The following is a 12,955-nucleotide window of genomic DNA, read 5'->3' as shown; positions in this document are numbered from 1 at the left end:
CATAGCACTAAGACATAGAATGGCCCATGTCCCTGGAACACTGAAAGTCTCCTCTGTCCATTCGGCATAAGTTTCAAACAATTTTGTTCATAAAATGGTTCCTTGGACATTTCTAGTACATGCCAAATTATGCCAGTTCTGAGTAGTTCAACCTACATCCCGATTTTTGCAAGAGTGTGCTCATATACTGTATGTCAATGTACTGTATGAAATGCAAATATAATATACAATAAACACATTGCCGTGTAGGCCTAGAGTCTAGAGGCAAGGAATTGAAGAAGTGAAATAGAAATCGTCTTGGCCCTAGACTATTTCTATTTCGCTTCTTCAATTCCTTGCCATGTTTTTCTTTTTTTAACTGCCCCTACAGGAATCCTGTCTCGCCACTACTTTTGAAAATGTTATTTCCTTGAGTCACACAACAATATATCTTGTATTTCAAAGCTTATTATTTGCACACAACCTGTAAGTCTGCATGCCTTTTATGGCATTGACAGGGCAGCTACCTATGCAAATGTAGGCACAGTTGGCCATTGGTAGCAACAACTGAGGGACTCTGTTGACTCTTTTCTCAAGAGCAAAAGTAAGAAGAATTTAAGAAATGTTTTTTTTAATGAGGCCCAATGTCTTCCACGAACTGAACATTTCTTTTTGTAAGAAGCACTGCAGTTATATGCACTCTGCTGTGACTATTTACTACTACCTTTTGCGTGTTCATGCCATTTACTCTGATTTGGCACTTGTAAATCACTCTGGATAATTGTATAGTTGTCATAGCTTGTTATATTCTGTATCTTCTGTAGGCTAGAGTCATCGACGTTAACGATGTCAAACAGAAGTCTGCTACATCACATCGAACATCCTGATCCTCCTCAACCTCCATGGCACCCATCATACTAGGTTAGAAACCTAAGCATAAGCTGAAATGTCTTCAATTATCCATGACACGGCTGGTGTTTACTTGCGAAGTAAAGATTTGTTATGCGTTTCCGTCTTTCCATAGCGTGTTCCTGTGTGATGATCATCTGCATCAACATTGCTCAGATTGCAATAGGTGAGTAGAGCACCTTTGCAGCTCGAGACCCAAAACAGAAATTTTTGGTGTCTCCCCCAAACTTACAAAAGTACATTCTGAATTAATCGCTTGAGTTCCCACGCGATGCAACGCATTGTGAGCTTGTACATCTGCTATTTTCACAAATAGACTGAAACGGCCATGAATTTTCTGAATGCCTACTGGGTGACGGTACCGCCCCCCATTGAGAAACTGCTATAGACTCACCCTTATCCCTCCTACAGGTGCAGTGTACCTAGGTGAATGCCCCAGGCAGCCCTACATCCCCATCTTCTTGGTGGTGTCGGGATGTTTTGGCCTGCTGCTGGCTGTGCTTTCCTGCTTGGCATGTACCCAGCAGGAGCCCGAGGACGGCACCTTTCCCCTCTTCCGTTTGTGCACTATTTGGAATTCCCTGACCTCTCTTTTCCTCTTCTGCTGGCTCATCGCTGGTGAGTTTGAAAACCTGATTTTAAACAAATAGAAGAGGATTACATCCTCAAACAGGTGTATTGCTCCGTTGTGTGTTCTCACCAGTCACCTTTCTGTAGTGTACACACATTTTAAGTTTTTCAAAGAACTAATGTTTTGATGAAAATATAGTATGCTTGTCTTTGCCTTTGACTTCAAAAACTTACTATAACCAGGCACCCTCTGATCTAGTACCCCTATCACTAATATCACCTAGGAATGCAATACAGCCACTATCTTTATTTAATTTATATTTACTCATTGTTCATTCATTTAAAATCAATCAACGAGATGAACTGAACATCCGACTGTGTTGGGAGTGGGACACAGGCGGGGCAACTGAGTGTTTTGGTGACAGAATCATTTGTCTTTTTTGTGTGAACTGGAATGATTCAGTACACTAAAACTAACCATAATGCCCATCATCACTACCTCCACCAAACAGAGTTGGATGGGGGTGATGTTTTCACCCCATTCCATTTGATTGTTAGTAAAATAACTTGAACAGACTTGACAGAGACGGATTTTCATGAAACTTGGTGGGAATGATTGTCACCATTAAAATGATTGAACATTTGTGTTGAAAACATCACAGTCGAGGGCAAAAATGTGTCGTATCTGAGGTGGAAGTGACATATCTTGACAGTTGCATAGTGTTGGCAGAGGTATGCACTCCACTGAGTTTATTATATAAAGATAAAGTAATATTGAATTAACCAATGCCATTCTAAAATAGTTGTTCTCATTTTCTCCAGGTTCCGTGTGGATCTACTCCATCTCTTTACCCATCAACTACAATAAGACTTCAACGTTGAATTCAACGCTGGAAGAGGATCAATATTGTAACAAGACCCTCTACCTGTTTACTTTCTGGTGCATTACTCTGGCCTACATCGGATTGGCCCTCTTCTGCACAATTATATATTATTATTATGCCTGGTGGGTTAGGGTTAGGGTTAGGGGGTAATGGGCTAAATCTATCTATCATGCATGGGTAGGGCAAAAGTATTGATATTTAAATAAAGGACCATTTCACCTATTTTCAACCTCATCTTCATATCATTGAAAATGTATCCTCACTAATGCTCATTATAAGATGGTACCATATCTGTCTACTGGCTCTGCGTCTCATTGGTGGGCTGTGGACAGTTCAGAAACCTGCCTCCAATGACTTCAACGGTGGTCATTTCAAACAGCATTTGAATTGTTTTACAATTGATACAAGTACAATGATTTCTATTTCAGTGTGCTAACTTTCCAGGAAGAGGAAAGCTGTAGTTTCCTATAGCTTGGAATCCCCACCGATGATGTTATTGGAGGAAGGTGTCTGAACTGTCCAGCCCACTTCTGAGACAGAAGCCAGATCCCAATACTCTGCCTCCTCCAGGCTCCGTCCTACAGCATGGCAGTGTTGCGGATAAATTGCTGACCTTGTGACGTAAATCACTGCTGAGTTAAACCTTGTCGTATTTTAGGCAACGTATTGCAAGACCTCAATGTGTGTTAAGTGAAATCTACAAGATGGTCATATATTTTAGCAGGTCACCAATTTAATTTTAGGCCAAAATTTGAGTATTTGCGATCTGAGTGAGTAAACAGAAATCGTGCCATGCTAAAATTTCTAATGAGCATGAATGAGGACCAATTATACAACGAAGGTTGAAAATTGGTGAAGTGCTCCTTTAAATGTATGACGTTGGGGCTTTAAAGAAAAAGATTGAGCTCCACAGACACCTGTTAGGTTGCTCCTAAAATGAGATTTCCACCGTTTTGTAGATTGGCTTTTTAAAAAAGATTTCACTTACACACACACAGACAGACGGCAGCGCGAGAGACAGAGACACCGCAGAGCACAGTGGTGTTAGATTTCACTTTCGCACTTAAAACAAAAAAAAAACATTACATTTTTTCCCCAGAAATGCGAATCTTTTTCAAGTTATATATTTTTTTGTAAATAGCCGCTCTACAAGTTGGGAGATCTACAAGCCTGGATATCTGCTATACAGTATAGTCATACAAAAAATATATAGAGCTTAAGTGGTTAAAGACAAATAAAATCATGTCATGAGAGTACTATGAATACATCAGATGGCCACATGAAATGTATTTAATAAATGTATTTATACAAGCCAGGGTACTGGAAAAAGCTTACGAAGACAATACAGTCCACAATAAATATTCTAAGTCGTCAAAGTTGGTCAAAGTTTGTTATTTTGGCAAAGTCTAAATACCTGTACATAAGGGGTAATCAGACACAGGTGAACAAAATCACAATTATCTGCAGATGTATTAAACCAACTAGAAGTTCGGGCCACTACACCTTCACGTCTAGAGTTCGACACCTTTTGTTTTTATGCCGAAAATTGCGGTGAACTCGCCGTACGCCCATTATTTGGTCTATTACCACTTTGATAAATGAAATTTTGAGGTATTTTTTACTTTATCTTACTTCAATCTTCAATACTTTTACTTCTACTCCACTACATCTCAGACGCAAATATTTATATACTTTTATTCCACTACAAGTATTTGAAAACTATTTAGTTACTTTGTAGATTTTGATTATTACAAAACGTACAGTAACCACTTCAGCCCTATATACATTACGGTTTATTTGAAAATAGTATGCAACGCATTGTTAGCTTGTAGATCTATTTTCAAAAGATTTGTATACATTTGAAAACTTGTGAAATGGGACATTCTGCATAATGAGTAATTTATACAGTACTTTTGGTACTTTAAGTACATTTTGATACCAATACCTTTGTACTTTTACTCAAGCAAATGTTTTATTCTGGACTTCTACTTTTATTTCTACATTGCAGTATTGATACTTTTACTTAAGGAAAACATGTGTGAGTACTTTTTCCACCACTGGTATGGGGTAATGTTAGAGCTACGTTTGAATTGGCGCTGTGCACAGCAGCCATTTTGGAAAGAAATTGGGCCCCTTTCTTTACTTCCTTCAGAGGCCTGACCAATTGTACTAATTAAGGCTTGGTTTCATTAAGTGTAGCACAGTGGTTCTAAAATTTCAAAGACCCCCATAACTCTGAGAGTTTACAAATGGACCCTTACTGGTCCATTTGGTCCCATTTGTACACTATCAGAGTCGCACACCGTAAGGAGCCATTTGGAACCCCCCCCCCCCCCCCAGGAACCATGAGGATCCCTGGACCACACTTTGAGACCAAATGGTGTAGCAGAGTGTTTCCAGTGAGCCAACATGCACATTATCACTACCCTGACTCTGTTTGACCAGAATGGAACAGACCCTTCATTGGTATCATTGGTAACACCTGTGAAGGAAGTAAGGAAGAGGCCCAATTTCTTTCCAATATGGCTGCTGTGCATGGAGCCTATTGAATGTGTCTCAGTGTGTGGTGTTGAACAGACACATTTTGGTGATGATAACAGGTGTTGTCGGTTAGAGCCTGACAGATAACTAGTCCTTAGTGCACCTTTCCAAAGTGCTCTTTGTCAGGTAAATGTCATGTTTACTTTTCATTTATGCGAACTGAATTTAGGTAGAGCTATACATCATGTGCTGTTTGAATCTATTTCCACCCCTTTGTTGTAGGCTAGAATTTCATATTGTTTCAGAAGTCTACTCAAATGATAAAAGTCAGTCTTGAAATAGCCCCGATACATGACTGTCATATATTATGACAGGCATGGATCAATTTCAACATAGTGTTTGTTTGCACTTTCTCACTTTTTGGACATCAACATAAACGTTCAGATGTCAAATATAAAGTGCTTACACCATGACCACGAATGTTACAATTATGTACGGGCCATCAGATTTACCCATATCTTCCGTATTGTCCAATAAAAAGCATTTTAATCCGATCAGTGGCCGTTTTCGCCACTGATCGGATTTCAACTACGCGATCCTAACGGTTGGGAGGTGTATTGCACTCTGATACATTATAACTCTATGAGAAAATGGCCACTGATCGGATTAAAATGCTTTTTGAACAATACGGAAGATACAGGTACTTCTGAGGCCCGTACATAATTGTAAAATCCATGGCCATGGGGTATTAAAGCACTTATTATACAATATTTGAACTCTGAACGTTAATGTAGATGTACAGGCCAAAAAGGGAGAACTACTGTATGTTGAAGTTCATCCATGACTGTCATGACAGATGACCGTCTTGGATCCATGGCTAGTCTTAAAACAGAATGCTTAATGTGGTAACACTCACGCTGGGTGTCTTGCCCAGGCCGACTGAGGAAGTACCGGAATTTAGCGGAACCTCTGCTTTAGGTCGTGACCAGGCTCTTCTATTCGCAGATGAGTGAGGCTGGGAACGAAGCTAGGTAACACTAGGCTACACTAGACTCCAACTATCTCTGACGTGCTGGCCACTGGGAAATTCGGGAAAATTCCAGAACGGCCGCGCCATTTACAGGCCGCCAAAGGGCCAGTGGGCCACCCAAAAAAAGTATATAAAAAAAAAAATTGGAAAAAAAAAGAAAATCCCAGAGCTGAATTTTGGTCCCAGCACGCCCCTGACACACACACACACACACACACACACACACACACCACGCCCTGTATTAATGGAACCGACAGGACTCTTAATGAACTAACTGGAGGTTCATTAATTCAACCCACAACTCTGCAAGCCCTTCCTGAGACCTCCCACGGCGGCTTTGATCTGGTTCCACCGTGTGGTGGCCGTGGGTTTTGGCAGCACAGGGCTCATATAGTCAGAAGGTAGCTGATTATAGGCCAGCTGGTACACTACACGCCAGCACCAACATCACTGTCCTGATGTTGCCACATTCTTACTCAACGCGCAGAGCCAGGGAATGTACACACGTGCCATTCCAGAACGTCACAGGCCCTGCCATTGGCAAATCATGGGGAAATCAGTGGGAAATCTACACCCTTTTCATGGAGAAAGTGGGACATTTGCCAGGTGCAAAATGGTTGAAATATCGTACCGGAGGCTTACAAATATCGTATTCGAAAGAAAATATCGCACACAGCCAAAAAAAGAGAAATCACACACATGTAAATATGTAATTTCACAAAACCCCTAGGGGATCCTCAGAGTTAATACAGGGGGTCCACCAAATCTTTGTGTGATTTGATATTTTTACATTAACCACTTGAACCCTAGTATCCCTTTACTGAGGAGAACTTTAGCCAAAATAGCAGATCTACAAGCTCACAACGCCTCGCACTGCGAGGCGTTGTGAGCTTGTAGATCGGCTATTTTTGGCAAAGAGTTATAGGTGTGTATAGAGGGAAGAAGAGCAGCAAATGTTTATCTGAAACACAATTGTATACATTACATTACAGTCATTTAGCAGACGCTTTTATCCAAAGCGACTTACAATAAGTAAAATATACAATATAGAGGGGGTCCCTGCTTCATCTTTCTCTCAGCTAGGGGGTCCTTGGCCTGAAAACGTTGAAGACCCCTGCCCTATATACTTAGTTGGCAGGGTTCCCTCAGGGCTCTCTACTTGGCCTGCTCCTTTTTCCCCACTACACCAAATCTCTTTGCCAAAAACAGCCGATCTACATGCTCACACAAGGCCTCACAACGTCACATGTTGTGAGCTGGTAGATCTGATAAATGCACCAAGAATGCAACCCAGAATGAGGAAAATAAATAGCGGCGTGTCACTTTGTGCCGTGCTGCGATCTTGTACATCTGCTATCTTTGAACATTTTTCAAAGATCTTGAAAGTGTTGAATGATTTTGAATTTTTTGAACACAGATCTCCTCTTCTGGGGGTCCCTGGCACAAAACATATTCAGATGGGGGTGTGTGTGTGTGTGTGTGTGTGTGTGTGTGTGTGTGTGTGTGTGTGTGTGTGTGTGTGTGTGTGTGTGTGTGTGTGTGTGTGTGTGTGTGTGTGTGTGTGTGTGTGTGTGTGTGTGTGTGTGTGTGTGTGTGTGTGTGTGTGTGTGTGTGTGCGTGCGTGCGTGCGTGCGTGCGTGCGCGTGTGCGTGTGGTGTAGTGATGTGATGTTGAAGTAGATGATGGTTGACAGACATATGGATATGTCTACATAGAGCAGATCCCACAGAACATCTGTCTCTCTCTCTCCTACACACACATAACAACAATGATACACCTCATTCCTTCAGTGTCTCTCTCTCTCTCTCTCTCTCTCTCTCTCTCTCTCTCTCTCTCTCTCTCTCTCTCTCTCTCTCTCTCTCTCTCTCTCTCTCTCCATGTGGGCCGTGAGCTAGGTTTAAAAAACAGATTTATGCCTTAGATTATGAGGGGAAATGAGAGAGACAAACGTTTTTTTCTGGGGATGCTCTCTCTCTGTTTATCTCTCTCTCTGTCTATCTCTCTCTCTCTTTCTCTCACACACACACACACACACACACACACACACACACACACACACACACACACACACACACACACACACACACACACACACACACACACACACACACACACACACACACACACACACACACACACACACACACACACACACACACACACACAGAGAGAGAGAGAGTTTACATTCTAATTGGTCTTAGCTAAATTGGTTCCGCGGCTAGCCAGGGTTGCCAACGGCTCTCTCCTTTAGTGAGCCTTCAACAGGGGGTCCCGGACCCTTAGGGGGTCCTCAGAGTTACTACAGGGGGGGGGCACCAAATCTTTGTGTGATAGGAACTTTTTTTTATTTTATTTTTTTACATGAACCACTTGAGCTTCCATATTGTGGGGGAACATTCGTCGAAAATAGCAGATCTACAAGCTCACAACATACCGCAGTGCGCAGTGAGCTTGTAGATCTGCTATTTTCGGCAAAGAGGTTTGGTGTAGAGGTAAAAAAAGAGCAGACTAAGTACAGAGCCAAAGGTCATGTTTGGGTTTCAGAATTTAAGCTTTTAAATGTCTGAAAATACACATTAACATGAGTCAACATACGTGTGGTACTGTAAACAAACAAAAAAACACCAACTTACACAACACTGGTGATAGTGCTGTCAAACAAGTCTATGAACCTATTAATGTTTAATCTGCAACACAATTTTATAAAAGATGTAGTGGGGGTCCCTGCTTAATCTCTCTCTCAGCTAAGGGGTCCTTGGCCTGGAAAATGTTGAAGACCCCTGCTCTCCATGTGTCATCAATTTCATCCAAATTTTGCGTGTTCTAAACAACTTGAGAGAGGGATCTGTTACTGAGCAAACACTCTAGTGAGTCTATAGAACATTGAGCTTTAACACTTTCTTGTTTTACTACAAATATAAATCACGGCAGGTCGAGGGCTTTTCCGTGTATCAAATCTATGTGTAATTAACACGCGTCTGCATTGTTTTTGTCTGACAGGAACAGGATTCTGTTCATTGCAGAAATGCAGCTGTCCTCTGTCATCTAGGAAGACATTCACTAGGGATTGTTTCTGTCATCAAATCATTTCTAAAAAAACATTTAATGATTAATCAATACAATGTCACTGTGCAATGCAATGCATTGTGACTGCCAGGAAAAGATTTAAGAGTGTGTAGAATGTAATTATACACTGATTTGACATGATGTAGCATGAGCCAACAATGGCTTCTCTTTCTAAGAGAAGGCATTGTATTGAGTAAGTATTGAGGAAACAAAACCAAACATTGGCACACACTGTTGCTGCGCTGCACTTGTGCACCGTGGGAACAGTGATTCTCAATGTGTGGTCTGAGGACCCCCCAGGGGGGGTTAAAGCTAAGATATTCAATTATTAAATATACGCCATCCCAATTGGAGCCATTAGAGGCGAAATGGTGCACAAATCCTACAAATAGACCAATTATTTGTTTACCAACATTGAGACTGGATGCACAGGTGATTGTTTCATCCAATCAATTCCCAACCTGTTGTTTTGGGGTGCGCTGGTTTCAGCACACCCCGACCCCCTCTTTTGTGTTGGCTAGTGAGGCGCGTCCTAGCGAGACCTGACAGAATGGGTTTCATTGAGCGCATACTGGTTGCACGCATACCGGTTCTTATCAGTGTGACGTCGTCTGTTAAGGGGTCTATAGTAAACGATGTTTACTGGTGATAGATCCCGCGAGAGTGTGTTGCTGGGACAGAGAAAGGTTTAAAATCAAGTCGATTTTCTCCTGATTTGTCTCTTTGAAAGAAAGCCATTATAGTATGAATGAAAAACTGGGGGTCCTTGATTTAAAAAAAAAAGATTTAGAATCACTGGGATGGGGGATGGCTGATTTAAGCAGCCACACCTGGCCTGAGTCAAACTTAATTGGACTCAGGGTGTGACCATTGTCTATGAGTGTGCTTCTCAAACTTTAATTTCCCAGGACCCCCTCAACTCTCAGAGTTACGGAACTGTAAATGGTCCATTTGGAACCCCCTCAAGTAGTCTCGCGTAGCCAGACAACTATTCCACAATCTCTGAATGTTATAAATTGTGGGAGGCAACAGTCTGGCTCGCGAGCCTTGCACGCCGTGCCGGAACCTATTTGACCAGGAGCACGCGCAGGCACACGCATAAAACTACTTTAAATTCGCACCTCAACAAAGTTTTCAAAGGCTCCCGACTCACACCTAGCGAATTAACATAGGAATAAGCCTAGATGCATATCACTTGTCCATTGTGTGACTTGCAGTGTAGGTGTTAAGCGACGTGCGTCACGTCATTGAAATAGAGTGCAAGAACATACCAAATGAGCATTGCATGCCTGCTCGCGAGACTATACCTCAAGGACCCCAGAGGGTCCCTGGACCCTACTTTGAGAACCACTGGTCCATGGGTGTGACTACTGACTACACACCTGTTGTGCATGACAGGATAATATATCAGTCATCCATTCAACTCAAACATACAGGGAGGGAGGGACAGAGCCTCTGCCATAGACCATATTCACACGGCGGCCATATTGGAATTTAACATTGAAAGTGCTGCCACCCGGGGTGGCTACTTTTATTGACTTCATAGAAACATGGCCGCCGTGTGAATATGGTCTATGGCATGCTTTTATCTGTTTTTATCTTCTATATTTCCCTTGTGACTATCTACTACACACTACTATCTATCAGTGGTGGAAAGTGACTAAGTACATGTACTCAAGTACTGTGCTTAAGTACAATGTTGAGGTATTTTTTTTACTTTACTGGAGTATTTCCAATTTTCAGTACTTTTACTTCTACTCCACTACATCTCAGAGACAAATATTGTACTTTTACTCCACTACTTTGCAGATATAAATTATTACATTATAAAACATACATTAACCACTTCAGCCCTATTTTATACATAGGCTTTTTGAAAATAGCCTCACAACGCGTCGCATCGCGACGCGTTGTGAGCTTGTAGATCTGCTATTTTCAAACATTTCAGCACTTTTACTTTTGGTACTTTAAGTACATTTTGATGCCAATACCTTTGTACTTTTACTTAAGTAAATGTTTAACACCAGACATAGTACTTCTACATTGCAGTATTGATACTTTGACTTAAGTAAAACATTTGAGTACTTTTTCCACCACTGCTATCTATACACCAAGGCTTGGCAAGCCCTTTGTGGCCTTTCGGAAACAAAGTGTACTTTTGACCTGAAACCTTGGCTGTCGTTTGTCCAACTATTGAGCCTGTTACATGCACTTTTACGCCCTACATCATAATATTATATTTTTGCATCAAGCGCATTGGAGTGATCATAATTATGGAGTGAGTTTTTCAAGCTGTATATGTCACTACCTATATATATATATATATATATATATATATATATATATATAGAGAGAGAGAGAGAGAGAGAGAGAGAGAGAGAGAGAGAGAGAGAGAGAGAGAGAGAGAGAGATTGTATAATATTTAGGCTTCCTACAGTGAAGGGCCCCACAGACAGAGGGCTTGGTATCATGGGCCCCTGAGAGAGCCAGCTTTTATTATTAAATGACAGTGTAGTGCCTCCATCTAGTGGATGAAAACGGAAGAGGGCAATATCACCACGTAGGCTACTTGTCACAAACCTTCTATCTCTAGCAGCACAGATACAGTAGATAAGCTGGCAACGTAATGCAACGGTCATCTGTCATGACCGTCTTGGATGATCTTCAAAATAGTGTTTGCACTTTCTCCCTTTTTGGTTCTTACATCTACATAAACGTTCAAATTTCAGATATAAAGTACTTACCCGATGGCCACAAATGTTAAAATTATGTACGGGCCCTCATAAGTACCCATATATTCCGTATTGTTTAATAAAAAGCATTTGAATCCGATCGGTGACCATTTTCTCCGTAAGCTTTCAACTACGCCACCCTATCGGTTGGGAGGTGTATTGCACTGTGATACATCATAACTCTATGAGAAAGTTACTCACAATCGGTGCTGCGACCCCTACGTTTGACCAACACTGGCTCTCTCTAAAACAGTGGTTTCCAAACGTTTTAGCTCAAGACCTCAAGGACCCAAACTAGTTTAGCTTCGTGCGGCGTTGTGAGCTTGTAGATCTGCTATTTTCACTACTTCTGAAACACTTTTGATTTTATTTTTATTTTTTACTTTTTGTAATTGACAAAAAGTTGTATTGTTTCTGTTTAAACTTTTTTTCCCCCTATATTTAAAAATTATATAAATGTATGTTTTTAAAACAGGAAACGAAAAAAATAAGGGATATTTACTCGCGACCCATAAAAAAAATGTATCCCCAAAGATGGATCCCGACCCACAGGTTGAGAGCCATTGCTCTCAAAGAGACCCACCTAAAAAAAAAAAAAAAAAAAAAAAAGTGCCGTGCTCCCCCCACGCATGCGCACTAGAGCCACATGGCTTCCACTCGGTATCCAGGAGATTGTGGAAGATGCGCTTGTCTTGAAGCGGCCCGGCGGCACGGATCACATGCATGAGATCTGTATCCATTCTAACCCACCACACCACTGCCTTTTGTCTCTGGTTTTGATGATCGCCAAATCCACGTTTAATGTGGAAGTGTGTAAAGTGTGTGTAGTGACTGGATTAACGGTTTCTAACGGTTCCTGAGAGAAAGACGCCGGGGATCATCACATTGCACCGGATGTCATTACACGCGATTAAATATCGAGGAGGTAATGTATAGATACTGGCTTTGTTCCCTCATCCTATACTCCTTGCATTATATCACCTTCCTTTCACACACTTTGCAAAAAAATGGTAAATGTATTGTCTTGATCAGGCTGACTGAACTTCCACCCACTGTAACCTGCAGGCTAGAATGAACATTCAGTCACTTGGTATAATAGACCGTTAGATTCTAACGGTTAACGGTCTAACGGTTGGAAGACCGTTAGTCCGTTAATAGGTGGCTGTGTGGCCCCGATCCGCAGTTTCATTATAGTTGCGTTGGGGGAAAAGAAGACCTTTTTTTGCCATGCAGTTCTTACACTGTGTGACTGTCTGCTGGCTCCACACTGGGCTTCGTATTCTTTAATTCATGTCAGGAGATCT

At 41.5% G+C, this 12,955-nt stretch overlaps 1 protein-coding gene across 1 annotated transcript; it reads left to right on the top strand.

Annotated features, from left to right (window-relative positions):
• Positions 1–801: 801 nt before the first annotated feature.
• Positions 802–8,902, top strand: LOC308103000 (transmembrane protein 272-like; the record flags this gene model as incomplete). The annotated part of the gene is made up of 5 exons (XM_080452855.1): positions 802–900; positions 1,004–1,054; positions 1,300–1,506; positions 2,281–2,464; positions 8,854–8,902. The coding sequence occupies exons 1-5, from the start codon at positions 882–884 to the stop codon at positions 8,900–8,902; spliced, it is 510 nt and encodes a 169-aa protein (XP_080308981.1). The 5' UTR covers positions 802–881.
• Between the last annotated feature and the right edge of the window lie 4,053 nt (positions 8,903–12,955).

This window comes from Gymnoscopelus braueri (assembly GCF_963280865.1).
Source record: "Gymnoscopelus braueri genome assembly, chromosome: 16".
NCBI lineage: Eukaryota > Metazoa > Chordata > Actinopteri > Myctophiformes > Myctophidae > Gymnoscopelus > Gymnoscopelus braueri.
The sequence above is the reverse complement of the archived record's forward strand: the minus strand, read 5'-3'. Positions and strand labels throughout refer to the sequence as shown.